The 21,607-nt window shown below is 43.8% G+C and overlaps 1 protein-coding gene across 1 annotated transcript; it reads right to left on the reverse strand.

Moving 5' to 3' along the window:
* Window positions 1-274: 274 nt before the first annotated feature.
* Window positions 275-17,967, reverse strand: LOC148362067 (creatine kinase U-type, mitochondrial-like). Its single transcript, XM_088339488.1, has 9 exons — window positions 17,720-17,967; window positions 14,543-14,741; window positions 12,100-12,195; window positions 8,440-8,661; window positions 6,338-6,423; window positions 3,606-3,729; window positions 2,024-2,158; window positions 1,836-1,961; window positions 275-575 (listed from the first exon to the last, which is right to left on the reverse strand). Exons 1-9 carry the CDS (start codon window positions 17,854-17,856, stop codon window positions 462-464), a joined length of 1,239 nt encoding a protein of 412 aa, XP_088195614.1. The 5' UTR covers window positions 17,857-17,967; the 3' UTR covers window positions 275-461.
* Between the last annotated feature and the right edge of the window lie 3,640 nt (window positions 17,968-21,607).

Here is a 21,607-nt window from a genome sequence, read left to right on the forward strand (position 1 = left end):
CCAGACAATCTACTTCCCCCGATCGAGTGTGCGCTCTTTTCTCTTCTCCCCAATGGACTGTGAGTAACGTTACGCGAGTGGGTTCTGCTTCCTGTCCTGGTCCTGACACGACCTATGATGTCTTTGTGTCTTATTTGGAAAAATGTTTATCTTCCCACCAAACCTCCAACGTATTCACAGGTCTTATTTTGAAATAGATCTATTTTGACCTCCCATGGAAATGTTTGCAACACCCGTATATGTATGTATATAGCGAGACAGTGAGGGTCTGGGGTGGAAGATGTCGTTTAATATCAGATATAAATGAACAGGAAATGAAAGACGGACATAGATATCGTTTTTGCTCTATATCTATGAGCACAAGCCGCGGTGGGGTTGCAAGTATTGGCCCTGCAGGAGGTAAACGGACTTATTTTCAGGGGGAGGTGCAAGTGTGCTTTTAGGGGAAGTGCTTGCATCTTCTACTTGAAGTGCTTAATGGGCGGGGGCACCTTGATGTCCTGTCCTTTCTCCAGCTTCTTCTCGCATTCCACCAGGTAGTTGACGCCGTCCACCACCGTCTGCACCAGTTGCACCTGGAGAAAAAGCAACATGAGTGGGCAGAGTGTTCACTCGAAAAGGAGCATGACAATTGCCACTGAATTGAAGCATGAAATATAGTTTAAGGTAGCTGGAACTTTGTGTCCCCAAGTGGCCAAAGTCTGCACAACAGAAGGAGAAGGAGCAACAAGTTCGCCATTGAGTTGAAACTGAAGTTATATACTATTTTATACGCTGTTTTATCTTACTTAAAGTCGAATATACTTGTTCTAAAATCTGACTTCAGTGTTTGAGGGCAAACTCTGAGAGAAGGTTGTCGTAAAAAACGCCTGTTCTTTAGAATGTGTCTTTGGTTTCTGTTTGTGTAGATGACAATTACAATCACCTCGCCTGGGGGCAAGGGCTTCTCCCATTCTTCAAAGGCCGATTGGGAAATTTGCATCAAGGACGGCGCAAACCAATCAGCCAGAGGCTTGATCATGGGGCATGGACAATTGATCCCATGTGGCATAAAAGGGGGCAACCCGGAAGCCCCCATCTCCTGCACACGGTTGTAATTGGCAAGGAAGAAAGATCTGATTTTGTTCAACTCTTTGATTCGGCTAAAAAATTTTGTATGCAGACTATACTCGGCTCAATATCTTCTCCAGCTTCTGGACATGCTCCAACTGTAAGGGTTGGACAAGACACGTGAAGTGTCTTGGAGTAAGATGTCAGTTTAAGAAATGTTAAAACCTTTCAAAACAAAAACAAAAATGAAGTAGGTTTGGCTTGGAGACCCTTAGTACCTGGAGACCTGTGCACCAGAAGGAGCAACACAATCGCCACTGAATTGCAGCAAAAAGATCTCATTTAAAATGACCTCGAGTTTGATTCCCCCGTTTTAGATAGCTGCAGGTTGTGCCCTCTAGTGGCCAGCGTGGTCACACCAGAAGGTGCAGCACGATTACTACTTAATCAAAATAATTTGTAAAAGCTGTTCATTTGCAAACTCCAATGGCAAAGGTGTCCACACCAGAAGGAGCAGTACGATTGCTACTGAATAAAAGCATAAAATATGGTGTTAGATAGCTGGAACTTGGTGCCCCCTAGTGGCCAAAGTGTGCAACCCAGAAGGAGCCGTACAATCGCCACGGAATCGTGAAAAAATATCCTTTTAGATAGCTTTGACTTTGCACCCCCTTGTGGCCAAAGGGTGCACATTTAAGGAGCAGCTCAATCACAACTGAAAGGAAGCAAAGATCAAATGAAATCAAATTAAAAAAAAAAGCAAAATAAAATTAAATGTAACGTACCTCGGATTGTCCCAATCGGTCCAAATTAGAAATGTCAAAAGTGCCTCCCACGGCGGCGGTGTCCACTCCACCCGTACCTCTTTTCTGCAGACGAAGGTTGTCCAGGATCTTACTGAATCGAGGATCCTGCGGGGGGCGCTAGTGAGCCTCGAGAAAAATAAGATATTTCGTACGAGTGCGCCACCTACCTTGCTCAGGAGGGGCAGCTTAACGTGGACGCCGGCCCGCAATCCGGTTCCCAGATTGGACGGGCAGGTGAGGATATAGCCCAAGTTCTCGTTCCACATGAACTCCCAGCCTCGCTCCTGGATAAGATGCTCCACCTGCCACAAGGGGGCAGCAGTCATATTGAGAAGAAGATAAAGAACCTTGCAAAACTTTGCCTCAAATCACACAAAATACAACTTTCCAACTTCAACTTGATTTGAAACTGTAACAAGCCTCGCAAGGCTCATTTGGAAACCTAACCCAAAAACAGACCTTGTGTTGTTCCATGATTTAGAAACCTTATTCAAGTCTTTTTTCGAAACTGTAAATTAGTCTTGCGTTGGATAATCCCAAGAGTGTCTTAGAACCCAACTTTGAAACCCTAACTCGCTTTGAAAGACTGATTTGAAAACCTGAACAAAAAATGGACCTTGATCACCGATTTCAAAAACCTTGTCCAAGTCTATTAAGTAAATTAGTCTTGCCATTGGAAAATACCGATGTCTTAGATCCCTACTTTAAAACCTTAATGATTGAAATGATTTGGTCAAAACCCTACCTTGTGTTTGGACAGCTATAAAGTCTTGACATTTTTTCTTTTTTATACCTACCATTTGTGAAAAACACTGGGACTGATTTGAAAGCCCAAATTTGTCTCAACTGAATCGCTAGCCAGTCTTGAAATACCAATTTTTAATGACAACCATTTGTAAGAAACACTAAAACTAGTTTGAAGCCTTAATTGTAAACCCCTAACCCTCATTTAAAACACAATTGAAGATCAGAACCTTAAATTGAAACTCTAAAAATCCTTTTAAATATCCGTTGAAACCCTAAACCTAGCTTGAAAGTAGAATCAAGTCTTGGAATCCAAATGTGAAACCTTAACATTTATACAAAATACTAAGATTAGTTTGAAGCCTTAATTTCAAAACCTCAACACTTCCTTAAAACCTAATTCATCCTTGAAACCTTAATTTAAAACCGAGAGTCTGGCTTGAAAGAAAAAAAACCCATAATAATCCAAATGTGAAACCTTAACATTTATACAAAATACTAAGATCGGTTTGAAGCCTTAATTTCAAAACCTCAACACTTCCTTAAAACCTAATTCATCCTTGAAACCTTAATTTAAAACCGAGAATCTGGCTTGAAAGACAAAAAAAACATTAGAATCCAAATGTGAAACAAAAACTTTATGCAAAATACTAAGATCGGTTCGAAGCCTTAACTTCAAAACCTCAACACTTCCTTAAAACCTAATTCATCCTTGAAACCTTAATTTAAAACCAAGAATCTGGCTTGAAAGACAAAAAAAAACATTAGAATCCAAATGTGAAACCATAATTTTTTGCAAAATACTAAAATCGGTTTAAAGCCTTAATTTCAAAACCTCAACACTTCCTTAAAACCCAATTCATCCACGAAACCTTAATTTAAAACCGAGAGTCTGGCTTGAAAGACCAAAAAACCCCATAGGAATCCTAATTTGAAACCTTAACTCCACAGATACCGGTTATTTGGTGACCATAATTTGAAATAGGACAGAATTAAGAGCCCAACCTCTTTGAGTCCTTTGCAGAACCTCTCAAAGACCCGCTTCATGTTGCCTCCTTTCTCCATGGAAATGACCCGGGTGTGGTCCTCCTCGTTGACCCAAATCAGGAAAGTCTTGTCGTTGTTGTGCCTGCGCCCCAGAAAAATACGGCATCGAGTCTCAAAGACCCCTCAAATATCCTTATCCTTCGACTTATAAGAATCGACATCACGCCCATACAAATCTACTTCTGTTTTACCGTAATTTCTCGACTATGAGGCGCACCCGAAAAACCCCAAAAACAAATAGACCAGAAGTGTGTGGCTTAAAATAAAGAGAGTTTCTCCAGGGCCATCACCACCCTAAACAAGCACACACAATTGTCCAAATATAGACAGTATCCTGTGAATTCAGTACTGCAAACTAAAGCAGTATTCATGACTACATGAGGTCTTACGGTATATAAAATACCGCTTTATTTGTGCAAAGATTGATCAAAATTATCAAAATATTTATGCAATGGGAATCGAACCTGGGTTGCGAGGGTGCGAGCCTCGGCACATAACCACTAGTTTCGCGGATCACATATGAAAAGGCATTCGATTTTGACATGATCACGATAGTTTTTTGCTGGGTGCAAAAAAAGAATCTCGGAGGATGGAGAAAACAGACATTTTGTCCTGAAAGATATAAATAAACACAAATCCTGATTCATCATACGCCCCGAAAAGTGGTTTCCCTTGTCGTGCTTTTTTGCGTTCATATCTTTCAGAAGGTTTTTTTTTTCTTCTCTCCATTCTCCAACATTTGTTTCGGGTACCATGATTGACATTTGAGTCAACTGCCGGAAGTGAGCAGCCTCCCCTGCAGTGTAATAAAGATTTGAAACCCCAAAGTGTTCATTTTTCATGAAAAGATTCACGATTTGCATATGTTTGTTGCGCTTCAGGCCAGAGGATTTATTTCCTCGTGTGTCCGAATGAAATATTGCCTATTTTCGATCAATTAACCGATCGGGGAACTTTATTTTGAAAAGCATAAACAAGAACTCCAATCTGTCACAGGACACGCCTATGATGACTGCTGACATCAGCTGCATTTAAAATCACAGGCGAGAACGCCTGATCTCTCTTTGTTCTTCACCTCCAGGACAGCAGTTCAGAAGGTGGGCCCTGTCTGGCCTTTGCCCCCTTTGGACAATGGGGACAAAGAAGGCTGAATCCCAGAGGTGCAACCCTTCTGCAAGATCAGTGGAGAAAGATCCATTGTTCTTCATGGACCATGTGGCCTTCCCTTTTGATATTATTAATATTGGAGGATTGACGAGACTGTATTTCGGAAACTAAATCAGGTGGAACGTCAGCACCATCTGCTGGACGACTCTGTAACTACCGAAATCAATTCAAAAGACACAAATAGAATTGAAAGTCATTCTCCCTACAGTGAGTCAAAAAATTGTGCGATAATGGATCAAACCAAATGCCTTTTCTTACGTTGCCTGCATCACTGGTGGATAGTGGTTATGTTTCAGCCTTCTCGCCGCCGCGACCCGGGTTCGATTTCCGAAGCACACTACATTTTCTGATTTTGGTCAAGGATATTTTTTCGACCGATCATCGCACGAATACTGTAGTATTTTATACACATATGAGGTGCCCTCAGTTAAAAGACGCACTTACAAATTTCTGCCCAGTTCTTAGGTGCGCCTTGTAGTCTGTGAAAATAAAATAAATCTTATATATTTATACGTTTAATACACAAAAAATAAATGCTACTGAACCTTGAGTAACAGCAATATGATTTTGAGTAGTCAGTGGGTGACAAAATGGCCGCCATGAAAGACTGCTGAATGAATTATGTCCCATAATGGACACACGAAATATATAATAAAGACACATTTTAACTCTGTATATTTTAAATATTTTTACGTTTATGACTCTAAAGATAAATCCGACTGAACCTGAGTAACATTAGTGCGATTTGAAGTCATCGGTGAGTGCTAAAATGGCACAAAATATATAATAAAGACCATTTTTACCCCATTTGGACATATAAAACGTATCATAAGAACAATTTTTCAGTATTTTTCTTTAATTAATTAAGAAAAAAATTTAATTTCAAATAAATACATGTTTTATCATAATGATATAGGAATGGATACGTTATTGTTTCCTTCCTGTTTTTCTATAACTTTAGAAATATGAATTTTTATATGTTTACATAAGTTTAAATATATTTATGTTTGATAACATTTGAAACATTATTATCCATCCATTATATGCACGGCTTATCCCCAGTAGGGTGGCGGGGGTGCTGGAGCCCATCCCAGCAATCATCGGGCAGTGGGCAGGGGACACCCTCAACTGGTTCCCACACGGGGACAGAAACCTCACAGGGAGATTTCGGTTAGGCCAATCAACCTGACATTCATGTTTTTGGAATGTGGGAGGAAACTCACGCAAGCACGGGGAGAACATGCAAACTCCACACAGGAAGGTTCCATCTCATGACCTCAGAACTGTGCCGCACACGCGCTAACCACTGCGCCGCCGTACTGCCTAAAACCATATGAATTATTTCCGAATATTTTTTTAAATACAAAAAAAAAAAATTGTATCCCGAAGACCGTCTTAGGCGGGGACTGACAAAATGGCCGCCACCGGGATAGAAAACAGTGCTAATTCCTATTGACAAATGCAAATTGTGTCCAATTTGGGACACATAAGACATATCTCCAAGACAATCTTTAGCCACCGACCAGATTCCGCGGGCGTCGGGCCAATCTCGGGCCATCCCGGCGCAGGTCAGCAGGGGGGACACGGGCTTGTCGAACAGGAAGTGGTCCTGAACGCAAAAACAAGGCTGAGTGTGAATAGCATTTTTTAGTACCTTCAAAGAAAGAAATCCAGCGTCTATCAAATGAATTTTTTTGTCATGATTACTGATGCAAGGCACCTGTGCCCGTTCCTTTGGCGTCAACAGCCCCGGTCGCTGATTGGCTCCCTGCCACTTTTTAACCCCCCCGGCTCCCTGTTACCGCCGTCAGACCGTCTGCGAACCTACGCTCACAGCTAGGCAAGCTTTGTACTATCCGACATTCTCCTGCCTTATTTTTTCCTGCCTGATACCTGGTGCCGACCTGCTTCTGGACCCGTTTCTGGACCCGTTTCTGTTTTGCTCCTCCGTCCCGGAGCGACCTGTTTTGCCCCGTTTCCTGCCTGATACCTGTTGCCGACTTCTTTTCTGATCCCGTTTCTGTTTTGCTCCTCCGTCCCGGCCATCGACCTGCTTCCCTGCCGTCTACAACGACCCTCGCTCGACACGGAAGGGCCACTTCCGCGTTCCTGCCATCAGCTACCCGTGACCGCCGATCATCAGCTCGTGGAAGCGGTCCTTTCCTTTTTTCTCTTCCAAAAAACTGAGAGAACCGTAACGCAAGTGGGTCCTGTGTCCGTTTCTGGCTTGTGACATGATTTTTTTTATATTAGCTTTGATGACTGAAATGAAGGGGCTATCTTGCTGCTATCACATGCTTTGTGCTATCTTGATCGTCGATCTATTTGTGTCAATGGTCTGCTATAAACTGACATGAATTCTGCCTTAATGATGCCGGGGCAGCTTCAAAACATGACACTTGTTTACAAAGACGGAAAGGGCTCTACAGAGGTTGGGTGATAATGGAGTTCAATACTAAGAAAGTACTTTTTAAGTATAAAAAAACGGAAAAATGAGCCAAATTCGGATTCATTTGAACGATATCGATTGCTCCAAAGCAGAGTGCATCCAATATTTCAATCTTAGAGTGTTACGGTTGCCATGGCACCCAATCGGCGCCAGCTGCGGCGCGTTGACGGATTTGCTTCCTTTCTATTTAAGCTCGCTGCTCTCACTCACCCTTTGTCAGTCTGTCAACCAACCTCTGCAAGACATGGGTTTTGACTCTGTCCGGTTTCCTGGTTATGTTTCCTGTCCGGTATTGTTCCCGTCTATTTTGTCCTGTTTAATATCAATGTCCAGTGTCTGGTATCGTTCCAGTCTATTTTGTCCTGTTCGATATCGATCTTCAGTGTCTGGTATCGTTCCCATCTATTTTGTCGTGTTCGATATCAATCTCCTGTGTCTGGTAGCATTCCCGTCCATCTTGTCCTGCTTGTTATCGGACTCCAGTCTCCAGTGTCTGATATCAATCCTGTCTGTCCCGTCCTGTCCGGTATCGACCCCATCTATCCGATATCTGTTTGTGCAATTGGTATCCATCTCGTCGGTCTCTGGCTTCCTGTCTTTCCACGCCAGAATGGCTTCCTAATGTGCATGACTCCTCATTTACCTTAAAATAAAAGCTTGTGTGAGAAACGTCACGCATTTGGGTTCTACTCCTGTTCCGGTTCTTGACATAAAGACTGCTGATCTTTTGCTTTTTGGTTTATTTATTTTCATTTATATTTTTTGGCGTGTTTTTCAGAGGATCTGTGTATGAATTAGTTAAGATGGAATTCTAAAAAGGGAATTCTTATACATTTCTAAATAATTCGGTGCGTAATGTTTTATTATCATTGATAATATATTTGAAAAAAAACAAAAATATGAGGAGATGTTTTGGAGCCCATGGCGAGTCTGATGAACCTGTCTTCTTGGATAAAACAGTAGGAGGCAGTAAAGCTTCACATGACAGTCGATAAGGAGTACAGGAGCCACCATCGGCGTCATTTTTAAAAACTTTTCTCCATTTCAAAGCGTGATCTATCGAGTCAGAAACACGGTCATGGGAATCGTTTCAAGCGGTTTCAAGCACTACACCCAAAATTCAAGCACCCGAACCGAACCGGTGTCGAAAGGATCCGATCGCGGCGGTTTCCTTACGTCGATGAGTTGCTGCTGTTCCTGATCGTTCATGTTGGTGAGGCTGTAGTATTTTCCGCTCAGAGGTCCCCTGAGACCCGCCAGAGCGTCCACCACCACGCGCTCCACCTCTCGACGCTCGGCTCGAGTGCAAGCCGGAGGCAGACTCAGACCTCGGATGCTGCGACCCGTCCGGACCCGGGAAGACAGAACGTAGCGCTCGTCCAAAATGCCGCCCTGGAGCTACAAACGCAAAAAAAACAAAAAGCGCCTTTATGTTTATGTCCTGCCGTTCCAACAAGTAAAGACAACACGTAGCGCCGGTAGCCACGGGACCCGATCGGCCGTTGGACTCTTTTTAAACTCCCGTCTTGCGAAAGGAAACCGTCAGACCGTCTGCGAACCTATGCTCTCAGCTAGAGACATGTACTCTCCGACACTATCCTGCCCTGTTTCCTGCCTGATACCTGTTGCCGACTTCTTTTCTGGAACCGTTTCTGTTTTTGCTCCTCCATCCCGGCCATTGACCTGTTTCCTGCCTGATACCCGCCTAGTTACCCGTTGCTGACCTCTTTTCTGAACCTGTTTCCGTTTTTGCTCCTCCGTCCCAGCCGTCCACCTGTTTTGTCCTGTTTCCTGCCTGATACCTGTTGCCGATCTCTTTTCTGGACCCGTTCCTGTTTTTGCTCCTCCGTCCCGGCCATCGACCTGTTTTTGCCCCGTTTCCTGCCTGATACCTGTTGCCGACCTCTTTTCTGGACCCATTTCTGCTTTTGCTCCTCCGTCCCGGCCATCGACCTGTTTCCTGCCTGATACCCGCCTAGTTACCTGTTGCCGACCTCTTTTCTGGACCTGTTTCTGTTGTTGCTCCTCCTTCCCGGCCATTGACCTGTTTTTGCCCTGTTTCCTGCCTGATACCCATTGCCCACCTCTTTTCTGGACCTGTTTCCTTCTTTGCTCCTCCGCCCCGGCCATTGACCTGTTTTTGCCCCGTTTCCTGCCTGATACCCGTTGCCGACCTCTTTTCTGACCTGTTTCCGTTTTTGCTCCTCCGCCAAGGCCATCGACCTGTTTTTTCGCTGCCAACGACGACCCTCGCCCGACCCGGAAGTTCCACTTCCGCGTTCCTGCTATCTGCTACTCGTGATCGACGATCTTGGGATCGTGGATGCAAGCGCTGTTCTCTTTCTTAATAAAAACGGAGAAAACGAACGTGATTCGGTTCTGTCTCCGTTCCTGGTCGGTGACAAAAAAAACATAAAGATTTAGAATGATTTGGGTAGATGTCGTTGAGGTAGACGATCCGCGTCTCGGCCTCTGATTAGGATCGAGTCGTCCCTCAAACAAGCATCGAAAAATGGCTCATCGCCGTCTTATAGGAAAGGGACGTGGATTGACAAAATGGAAAATGAAACACAACTAGGATGGGACTTTCCAGTAAGGAAGTCACATCTTCACAAGAGACCTTCTATTAAGACTGGACCTAGCTGGATTTTCAAGGTTACATGATAAGATGAAGGTAGAGGCCCCCAGCTGACTCCACCCACAGGAAGTGACTGGACTCTCCAGAAGTGTAACAAAAAGTTGAACAATTTTCATTTTTAATCAAAAGAATAGCGATCTGCGTGTCGCATTCAGGTCAGGAATTATTTCACTGGGTGTCTAAAATGAAATATTGCCTATTAACAACAATTCTAATAATCATAATAGTTATAATCAACCCATTGGAAAACTTTATTTTGTAAAACCTCAATCGTTACTAAAGGGTTTTATACATTTGACTCTAAAGGATTTTATACGATTGAATACAAGTTACATTTATTGAGTGCAATGACCGAGTAGGCTTAAGTTCAATGAGCCGTGAAAGTTCAGGGCACCCAGGTCCGGTAGGAAATATTTACAGGAATGGCGGGAACGGGACGTGAGGCTGACAAGATAATCGGCGCATCCGGATGCGGAGGGTCCCGATGACGGAGGACTGCGGGCATTGTTTTAATAAACGCTCTGTTGTTTTGCTTCATTCCAGACATCGCGACGCTCTTCTCTGAGGTGGTGGAGCCTGGGGGGCTTCGTCGGTGCGCCCGTGGGAGGAGCCGGGACACCATCTTGCGGAAAGACGTGGGCGGAGAGGAGAAGCGAGAGGACTTGAAGAAAAGGCTTGCCAGAGACTCCGACGACACTAATTCAGCCGTATTCGATGGAGTTCACTTAGTTCAATTGTTAAGGAAATGAAATCTGCCTCCGTGTGAAAATGTCATCTATTCTTGTTCAATTTTTCCCTCGAGAAACGAGCGCGCAAAATTCTTGGCTGAAGGTCGGTTGTGTTTGGTTCATGGAGTCAGAGAACGAATTTGAACAATTCGGTCAACGATACATTTGAATATTTCTTTCCTAACAGTACTCAAATGCCTCCGGTGACCGCGACATCAGCACTTTAAAAAGAGAGGCGCAAACGGCTTAGTGGCTCTCGCTTTTCACACCAGCTGCTGTCCTCAAAGCTAAAAACAAACAAGATCGGGTCGCTCTCGTTGAAGTAGACCGCAGGTGTCAAACAGGCGGCCCGCGGGCCGGGTCAGGCCCGCAAAGTTTGAAGATTGAATCCGGCCCGTGGGACAACACTCAGAGAAGCGCAAGAGAAAAACAAGCTGCAGGTTGAAATAGGTCAACTCTACACTGCCAAAGCCAGGTGCCTTGAACAAAGACACTGTACTTGTATTTATTTCTCTCTCTCTCTCTCTCTCTCTCTCTCTCCCTTTCTCTTTCTTTTCCACCCCTTTTCTCCCACTCTCTGTCTCTCTCTTTTTCTCTTCCTTTGTTGCTCTTTGTCTCTTTCTCTCTGTGTGTCTTTTAACCTCTTTTGCTCTAACTACCTTTTTTCCCTTTCTCTTTCTCTCTTCCTACCCTTTGCGCTTTCTTTTCTCTTTTCTCTCCTTCTGTCTTTCTATTTCTCTTTGGACTTCTTTCTTCCTCTCCCTTTCTTTTCCCCCTCTCTCACGACTTTTTATCTTTTGTTTCTCACGCTCTCTCCCTCTCTCTCTTTTTCTTTCTTTGTCCCGCCCTCTCTCCTTTTCCCTTCCTCTTTCTCTTATTTCTTTTCTCTCTCTTTTTCTTTTCTGTGTGTCTTTTAACCTCTTTTGCTCTAACTACCTTTTTTCCCTTTCTCTTTCTCTCTTCCTACCCTTTGCGCTTTCTTTTCTCTTTTCTCTCCTTCTGTCTTTCTATTTCTCTTTGCACTTCTTTCTTCCTCTCCCTTTCTTTTCCCCCTCTCTCACGACTTTTTATCTTTTGTTTCTCACGCTCTCTCCCTCTCCCTTTTTTTCTTTCTTTGTCCCGCCCTCTCTCCTTTTCCCTCCCTCTTTCTCTTTCTTTATCTCTTTTTCTTTCTCTTGAATCTACTCGTCCGGCCCCCAACAGAATGTTTGTTCTATGGTGTGGCCCCTGACTTAAAATGAGTTTGACACCGCTGACGTAGACAATCGGTGTTCAACTTCCGGGATTCCGACCGAGTATTTGAGCCGTATATGGCTCCCGAGCCATAGGTTCCCTACCCCTGCCCCGGGCCTTCCATGGGTAAAAAGTCGTCCCTTAAACCGACATGGAAAAATGTCTCGCCGCTGTCTTATAGGAAAGGGCGAGGACGGACAAATTGGAAAAAGACATTTAAGCGGGACGGGATTTGACCTTGCTGGCGTCCAGATCGGTGGGATGCTTCATGGTTTGGGGGTCGTATCCGTTGTGCCTCTCTTTGATGATGGGGTCCAGCAGCTCCGCAAAAACCTGAAAGAAAACATCGCAGATGGATAGAGGAAAACAGCGCTAAGGTGACTTGCAGTCGGGGGAGGCAGGTAAAGTGGTGCCTCACCTGTCGTCTTATATATTGAAAGTATTTCACGGTCATCCCTCACGACTTGGCAGACTCACAGTACGTGGGAAAATATTCATTCACAGATTTAGGTCATGATTCGAGGACCATTTTTGGATGCTTTTTGGGTTGTTTTTCGTCGTTTTTTTGCTCAATTTTAGGTCTCTATAGGGTAGTCCTGTCGTGTCCAGCATGGTCGCCGTGGTGACCGGCTGGCCCCGAACCCCTGGGCACGGCTGTAGTAGATCAGCTAATTTACCTGTGTGCTACTTAAGGGTGGGTTGTGGGTTTTGCGGGGGCTGGCTCATTGCATTTTCTGTCCGCATCTCCCGTTCTGTTTTGCTCCGTCCTGTTTTGTTTGAGTCGGAAGAAACCTGTGTTTGCACGTTTTTAGTTAAAGCCTGTTTGTTCTGTCTTCTCCCCGAGTTTTGGACGACTTTTATTTGACTGAATAAAAGTTTTGATCGTCAACGCAATTGAGTTCATCCGTTCTGGTCCGGTCTCCCTCCTGACAAGTCCTTTTGTTGTTTTTTGATCACGTATTGTCATGATTATCGATGTGACGCACCTGTGCCCGCTCCTTTGGCGCCAACGGCCTCGGACTCCGATTGGCTCCCTGTCACTATTTAAACCCACTCCTGTCTGTCGCCTGTTGTCAGTCCATCCGCGAACTTCAGTTTACTCTAGGCAAGCTTTTTCGACCCTGACTCACGCCTGTCCCGTTTTTTGCTCCCGTTTGTCTCCCGCTACGCCCTGTTTTGATCCCGACCACGTCTTTATTGTCCCGGCTTACGACTCGTTTCCGACCCCGACCGCGTCTTGCTCTCCCAGTCCCGGCGACCGACCTGTTTTTCCGTCCCTGACACCGCCGTCGCTCGCTGCGGAAGATCCACTTCCGCGTTCGTATCACTATCCGAGTACGAGAGCGACTTGCTTCCCGCGCCCGGCGAACATTGGAAACATAAAATGGTAAACGTGATGGGGGAGAGAGAAGGGGAAAGCGAAAGGGGAAAGTGAGAGAAAGAGAGAGCGAAAGCAAGAGAGAGAGAGAAAGAGAGAAAAAAGCGAGAGCAAGGGCCAGAGCGAAAAGCAAGAGAGAGCGAAAAGTGAGAGAGAGTGAATACCGAAAGAGATCAAAAAGCAAAAAGGAGCAAAAAGCAAGGGAGAGAGAGAGAAAAGCTAGAGCAAAAGACAGAGAGAGAAAAGTGACAGTGAAAGAGAGAGAGTGAGAGAGAGTGAGAGAGAGAGAGACAGAGAGAGAAAGGGACTGAAAGTGAGAGCAAGAGAGTGAGAGAGAGAGAGAAAGCGGAAAGCAAGAGAGAAAGAGAGAGAGAGAGAGAAGCAAGAGAAAGAAAGAGAGAGAGAAAAGCGAGAGAGACAATGAGAGCGAGGGAGAGAGCGAGGGAGAGAGCGAGGGAAAGATTGAGGGAGAAAGCGAGGGAGAGAGCGAGTGAGAGAGAGACGCAAGAGAGAGTGAGAGAGAGAGAGAGAGAGAGAGAGAGAGAGAGAGAGAGAGAAAGAGAGAGAGAGAAATACAAGTACAGCGTTTGTGAGAGGCACCTGGCTTCGGCAACATCGAGTGTACATATTTCAAGCTGCAGTTCGTTTGTCCCTTGTGCTTCCCTCAGCGTCTTGCGGGCCAGATTCAATCCCTTACTGGGCCTAAAAGTGGGTCCTGTTCAGGTTGCTGTCGAGTCCTAGTTTGCCTTTATTTCGCCGCATTAGTTTACACTCTATTGGTAAATGCTATCAAATAACGACGTTATTCCCAACGCTGTCGACGAGTTTTTACACTGTTTCATAGATTTTGGATTGGAGGATAGAGTAAGACACGGGCACGTAAGCGCATTCTGATCGGTTTAGGCAGGAATCACATATATCAATGCGGCGTATAATGTCATGTACCAGAACAGGATCAGGACCCAAACGCGTGACGTTCTCACACAAGCCTTTTATTTTACGGGAAATGGGGAGTCTTGCACGTTAGGCGGCGCTCTGGCGTGGAAAGACAGGAAGCCAGAGACCGACGAGATCGATACCGATGGTCCGACCGGATATCGGACGGATGGGGTCGATACCGGACAGGACGGGACAGACGGGATCGAAATCGAAACAGGGTATCGGAATCAAACGGGGCGAACCAGACGGGAACGGAAACGAGAGAGAATAATAAACAGGACAACGGTAACGGCGTAAGTAAGGAGTCGGATGACCCGGTTACCGAAAAATGACGACGTCGTTCCCGACGGCGTGGGCGCGTACCTGATAGGACTCCTCGTCCCCGGCGACCATTCCCACGGTCTTGATGAAGGGGTGTCCGGGGTTGTCGACTCCGGTCTGGATGGCCTGGTCCAAGGTGTAGCCGTAGGGGGTGCTCTTGTCGCAGAGTTTGGCGTAGACGGAAGGCGTCAGGTGGCTGGCCATGCAGTTGTTGTGCTTGCGGAGGTCCGGGAACTCCGAGCTGAAAACCACAAAAACCACAACATCGGGACTTTTACCTTTGAAGGAAGATAAAAATGTTTTAGTTGGCTTTTGTGACAAAAACAGAGTCACTGCCTCGCTGCTATATCTTTTGGTGTCAGCGGGCTGCTATAAAGTGACACGAATTCTGCCTCAAACGGTCATGATTACTGATGCCAAGCACCCGTGCCCGCTCATTCGGCGTCAACTGCCTCGGACTCCGATTGGCTCCCCGTCCCCATTTAAACCCACTCATTTCTGTCATCTGTTGTCGGTCCGTCTGCGAACCTCAGTTTACTCTAGGCAAGCTTTTTTGACCCTGACTCACTCCTGTTTTGGCTCCCGTCTGTTTCCCGGCTTCTACCGTTTTTTTTTATCTTGACCACGTCTACTCTCCTCTCCTGGCTTTCGTTGCTGATCTCGACCACGTTTTTTGCTCTCCTGCCCCGACCTGTTTTTTCCCCGTTCCCGACACGGCCATCGCTCGCCACAGAAGTCCAACTTCAGCGTTCAGAGCGACCTGCTCCCCGCGCCCAGCAATCACTAGATGGTGTGGGCACTCCTTTCCCTTCTTCCCAATAAAACTGAGAGAAACGTCACGCAAGTGGGTCCTGTCTCCGTTCCGGTCCTGACACGACTATCTTTTTGTGTCAATGCGCTACTATAAACTGACATGAATTCTGCCTCAAACATTGGCTACGTCACACTTGTTTACAATGACAAAATGGGCTCTAAAGGCGTGGGGAATCATTTAGTTTAGTAAGGAATACCAAAAAATTTGACCCGGTTTTAATGATATCGATTGTCCCGAAACAAACTTTAGAGACTGCGCATCTATAGTTTTTTTTTTGTTCTAATGATTTTAATTGAAATTTTGTGGGTGTTTTTCAGTGTCCAAATCAGTTGAAATAGAATTGTAAATAGTTCATTTTTGTCATGTCCAGCATGGTCGCCGTGGCGACCGGCCGGCCCCGCCCCCTCGGCACCGGCTGTAGCAGATTTCCTAATTTGCGTGTGTGCTTCTTAAAGGCGGGTTTTGGGGATTGCCGGTTGCGGGTGCATTGCATTACTTTGCATGATTCTGTCCTGTTTGACTTGAGGAAACCTGTACTTGCCCGTTCTGAGTAAAAGCCCGTTTTGTGAGTATTCCGAGTCTGAGTTCCCGTTTGCCTGTAAGCCTGTTTTTGTTTTTGTCCCTGAGTGTTGGACGACGTTTATTTCCTTAATAAAAGTAATTGATCGTTAACGCGAATGAGTTCACCCTTCCTGCCTCCGATCTGGTCCGGTCTCGTGACAATTTTTGGGCATTTGATTGCATATCATTTCTTTTAATTCATTATCATTTTGTTATTATTTCGTTTAATTTGTTCATTATTTTTCTTGCTTTTTCCAATTTTTTTTTTTTTGACGCTTTTTCCTCCTCTGTTTCTCTTTTTCCTTTTGATTGTATTCTTTTGTTTCTTTTTTCCCCTTAGATTTTTACTTTTTTTCTAGCTTAATTATGTTTTTCTGTTTTCCTCTGCTTTCCTTTTTTTTGGTCTTTTTTTTAAAAATTATTTTTCTTTGTTTGCCCTGTTCCCCCTTTTTCTCCTCTTCTTTTTCTTCACCCTCCCTTCTCTTTTTGTTCTCATTTTTTCCTGTTTCTTTCTTTCTCTATTTTTTACCTGAATGTTTTATTTTCCATTTTTCTCTTCCATTCACAAAAGGTCGGGCAGAAATATATAAGTAAGGTAAAACGGTGCATTTTGGTGACTTTGTCGCTCAGTAGTTTGCATTTTTCCTCGTGCTTTGTGGTTTTTGTTTCATTCCAGGATACGGCGACCTCCTGTGGTCAAATATGACACACTTCTCCTTTAAGAATACAGAGGAAACCGTGTGGGGGGGGCACATTGTACTTATAGAAGGAGGATTTGTTCTGGGTTGGGAGAGAATATTTGCCTAATCTCTGCTTAATACTGAGCCTAAAGGTGCGCAGGAATTTAGATGCATTTTTCTTTAGTTTTGTCAAAATACCCTTCACTTTGGAGTTTGAATATTTGTCTTCTATTCTTTCAACTTTTTGGGGGCGGCATTTGCAATCTGACGGGCCTGAAATAACCAGAAAGTGAAAAATTAAAAAAAACAAAAAGAAAGAAAAATTTTAAAAAGGGAAAAACAAAAAAAGAATAAATAAATCAAAAAAGAAAAAGCATGACAAAAGAAGAGAAGGAAAAAGTAAAAAGCAAGAGAAATTATACAGAAAAAAAGACCAAAAAAAAGAGAAAAGGGGAAATAAAATAGAGAAAAAGAAAAACAGGGGAAAGGGAAGAAATAAAATGAAGACAAAAAAAAGGTATAGAGATAAAATATAAAAAGAAAATTTAGGGGAAATAACCAGAAACTGAAAAATAAAAAAACAAAAATAAAGAAAAATTTTAAAAAGTAAAGAGCCGAGGGAAAAAGGAAAAAGAAGGGAAAAACAAAAACAAAAAAGAATAAATAAATCAAAAAAGAAAAAGCATGACAAAAGAAGAGAAGGAAAAGTAAAAAGCAAGAGAAATTATACAGAAAAAAAGACAAAAAAAGGGAAAAAGGGGAAATAAAATAGAGAAAATGAAAAACAGGGGAAAGGGAAGAAATAAAATGAAGACAAAAAAAAGGTATAGAGATAAAATATAAAAAGAAAATTTAGGGGAGGATGAAAAAGGAGCAAATAAAGAAGATAAAGGACAATTAAGAGATACAAAGAAGAGAAAATAGATCAGGTAATGGTGTCATTGTAATCCTGTGCAGTCCTTTGAGACATTTTTTTGTGATTAAAGGCGTCAGAAATACATTTGACTTGATTTGACTTGAATAAAAAAAGCAAGAAAAAAAGAAATGAAGGCATGAATTCCAGTTGACGTCCACCTGACCCCATTTTGCCTTAGAATAAAAACGGGGAATAACAGAAAAAGACAAGATCTATTTCTAGGAGATAAGCGTTAAGAGATGCGTTACCTGGCTGGGTAAAGCCTTCGCCCCGCTCCCGCGTTAACGCGTTGTCGGTGCAGCAGAAAAGCCGCCGTCAGGGAGCCGCCGACCACCGACAGGAGCCCCACGTTGCGTTTGGAGGACAGGAAAAGCCTGCTGGACATGTTGAAGGTATTTTTGTTGAATTTCCGAGGAGAAGAAAAAGAAGGTGAGGATGGAGAAGGAGCGAGTGGAGGAACCGCAAATCCGAGAGGACGAAAATCGCAAAGTCGTCAAGCTAGGGGAGGACACGGATGAGTGCTTTCAAAACAAGACACTCGCGTCGTACACTCAACGATGAATCGACAAAACGATCATCCTAAATCCTTGCTACGAACGAAATCGATTGTTCGTGTCGACTATTCGAACAACAGATAGAAATAAACACGTTTCCGTGCACAGAAAGAAATGAAATGTTTTGTTTTGAAAAACTACAACGGAAATCGGTTTGCATAAAGAACGTTCACTTGATCATTCCAGTACGCGTTCGGATTTGTGAAGGGCACCTCATGCAAATTCTGTATGAAAGGAAAATGGATTTCAATAGAGAATATTCACAATTTCTACACTTTGAACATATAATATCATATTTTAGGAAATAAATGATGGTTATGAGACTTTCTACATATTGAAACCATCGTATTTATTGTCGTTTCTGACGACAGGATGAGCACTTCGGGATAATCGTGTCATCAAAAAAATCGAATCATTTTAGGTTGTCAGCACCAGAACCGAGACAGGACCCACCTGCGTGACGTTTCTCTCAGTTTTATTGGAAGAAAGGGAAAGGGTTGCACCCACCATCCGGTGATCGCTGGGCGCGGGAACCGGGTCGCTCTGAACGCGGAAGTGGGACTTCCGTGGCGAGCGATGGCGGTGTCGGGAATGGAAAAACAGGACGGTCGCTGGGCAGGAGAGCAAAAAACGTGGTAGGGGTCAGAAACGGGTCGAAGCCGGGAAAAAGACGGGAGCCAAAACAGGAGTGAGTCAGGGTCGAAAAGCTTGCCTAGAGTAAACTGAGGTTCGCAGACGGACTGACAACAGGTGACAGATAGACGAGGGTTTAATTAGGACCGGGAGCCAATCAGAGTCCGAAGTAGCCGGGGCAGGAGAGCAAAAAATGTGGTCGGGATCAGAAAACAGGTCGAAGCCGGGAAAAAGACGTGAGCAAAAATAGGTAGGAGTCAGGGTAGAAAAAGCTTGCCTAGTGTTAACTGAGGTTCGCAGATGGACTGACAACAGGTGACAGATAGACGAGGGTTCAAATAGGGACAGGGAGCCAATCAGAGTACGAAGTAGCCAGGGCAGGAGAGCAAAAAATGTGATCGGGATCAGAAAACAGGTCGAAGCCGGGAAAAAGACGGGAGCCAAAACAGGAGTGAGTCAGCGTCGAAAAGCTTGCCTAAAGTAAACTGGGGTTCACAGACGGACTGACAACAGGTGACAGATAGGAGTGGGTTTGAATAATGCCAGGGAGCCAATCAGAATCCGAGGCAGTTGGCGCCAAAGGGGCGGGCACAGGTGCCTCGTATCAGCAATCATGATAATAAAAATGTCATGAGTTGTAGTTACTCTATTACTTTATTTAACTATTACTTTATTGTAAAAGTAAGTCGTTACCAGGAAAAGTAACTATATTTCCATTACTTTAAAAAGAAGTTGTTTGCGGTTTTCTTGTAGAGACGGGCATTCCGACAGCTTTTCGGGTTGTTTTTGTTGCTTTTATCGCTGCCTTACCAAATATTATGTAACATTATGCTCAGAATGACTTAAAACCGGGAAAAATAAAGAGTAAAAAAGAAAGACAATAATTGAAAAGAAAAGAAAAATATAACAACAAAATGAAGAGATTAAAGAAGAAAAAAGAAACAAAAAAAATGTCAGGACCAGACCAGAACGGAGACAGGACCCACTTGCGACACGTTTCTCTCAGGAGAGTAGACGTGGTCGGGGACAAAAAGAGCTCAAAGCCAGGGGACAGACGGAAGCTAAAACCGGTGGGAGTCGGGGTCAAAAAAGGCTTGCTTAGTGTTAACTGAGTTTCGCAGACGGACTGACAACAGGTGACAGAAAGGGGTGGGATTAAATAGGGGCAGGGAGCCAATCAGAGTCCGAGGCAGTTGGCGCCGACCGTAGTTGTTTTTGTCATGATTCGGCATGGCCGGGGAAGCGGATCCCATAAATATGGTCACAAAATAAGGTTTTAGAAAAGTATTTTTTTACAGAAACAGATAGCGTACAAAAAAAACAGAACAATAAAGATGACCAGGAACTTTAGCATGCAATACATCAAAGCTTGATTTGTCACTGCTACAAACGCCACCACTGAAGCAAGCCATCACATTGCTCACTGCACGGCAAAGCACGGAAAACCATTTACTGATGGAGAATATATTGTTAGGGAAAAACTATATTACAAATGTAGCGTTTACCAAATTGTTCGAATGAGTTATCTGAGTCCATTAACCAAAAACAAACTTTATTCTCCTAACAACGCATGCTCGTTTCTTAATTTTAGGGAAACATTGACAAGAGACAGGCTTTTCCACACGGGGGCAGATTTATTTTCTTAAAGTATTTATTAAGTGAATTCCATCGAATTTAGCCGAATTATTGTCAAATTAGTCTAATTAGTCTTTGTCGAGCCTCCCATCTCTCGTCTCTCTCTTCTTCCGTCTTTTTGACACTTCGGGGCATCAGCCACCCCCCCGCCATGGGGCGTGCTGACTCCTCCTCCTATGGGCACACTGCCGCCTCGCCGAAGGGCGTCGCTGATGTTTGTCCTTGTGCGTCTGGCCTTCTCCCGTCAGCATTCACGGGATTTCTGTTATCAAAAGACGTCTGATCCATTCCAGACAGCCTAACCTTCTAATGTACCTTGAAGAAAAACAGTCTGTGAATCTCTACTGCATCAGAGTACAGGTACTTATTTTGTAGTTCATTTTATAATAACCGTTATAGTCAAATGTATAAAAATCTTTCAATATTAAAGGTGTGTGAGTGTGTGTTTCAAGTTTTGATCGTTTCTGAAGTAAGATTTTATGGATGAATGGTAAGGTAGCTGTCCATATCACTTGTTTTTTGATTGTAGTTTATAGTTGATGAAGAATGCTTGAAGTCATGGATGTCTACGGGCCTTTCCACAGTCACTGTCATTTTTTAGTTTGTTGACGAACAAGGATCGTGGAAGATAAATTGGTCAGTGATACAATTTCAATGTCTATCCATGTTGTATATTGGGAGTGGTGTACAGTGACAGCTCTGTTGGATAATAAAAAAATGATTGTGCGAGTCATTCATCTTTGTGCGGCATTTACAAGGACATTGGAAAGTGGCACGCCGCACCCAAAAGGCTCTAAATGAGAATCATAATGATAAGACGAGTGCAATCAGAATGGATGAATTAATGAATACGAGTAGTAATGTTCTTATGCATCAGGGGTGTCCAACTCATTTTAACCCGGGGGCCACACGAGAGAACAAACATTCTCTCGGGGGCCGAACTAGTAGATTAGAGAGAACTAAAAAAAAATTAAAAAAAAGGAAATAAGAGAAAGAGAAAAGTAGAAAGGGTAGGACAAAGAAGGAGAGAAAGGGAGAGAGAAAAAGAGAGAGAACATGAGAAACAAAATAGATAAAAAGAAAAATAGTGAGAGAGAGGGAAAGAGAGAGAATGAAATCCAGAGAAAAATAGAAAGAGACAAGGAAAGAGAAGAGAAGGAGAGAAAATGGGAAAGCGATAGAGAGATAAAAATACAGAGACAAAGAGGGACAAAGAAAGAGAAAAAGAGAGACAGAGAGTGTGAGAAAGAGAGACAGATAAAGAGTGGAAAGAAGACACAGAGAGAGAGAAATCCAAGTACAGCGTTTGCGAGA

The sequence above is a fragment of the Urocampus carinirostris genome, chromosome 7, assembly GCF_059441175.1.
Source record: "Urocampus carinirostris isolate Australia breed hairy pipefish chromosome 7, RoL_Ucar_1.0, whole genome shotgun sequence".
Classification (NCBI taxonomy): domain Eukaryota; kingdom Metazoa; phylum Chordata; class Actinopteri; order Syngnathiformes; family Syngnathidae; genus Urocampus; species Urocampus carinirostris.

Excerpts from the sequence above, each read along its gene's own strand:
- LOC148362067 (XM_088339488.1), bottom strand. The coding sequence starts at position 17,856 with ATGTCCAGCAGGCTTTTCCTGTCCTCCAAACGCAACGTGGGGCTCCTG. Across the intron at positions 14,742-17,719 it reads CGAAGGCTTTACCCAGCCAG|CTCGGAGTTCCCGGACCTCC; the intron begins GTAACGCATCTC and ends TGTGGTTTTCAG. Across the intron at positions 12,196-14,542 it reads GGGACGAGGAGTCCTATCAG|GTTTTTGCGGAGCTGCTGGA; the intron begins GTACGCGCCCAC and ends GTTTTCTTTCAG.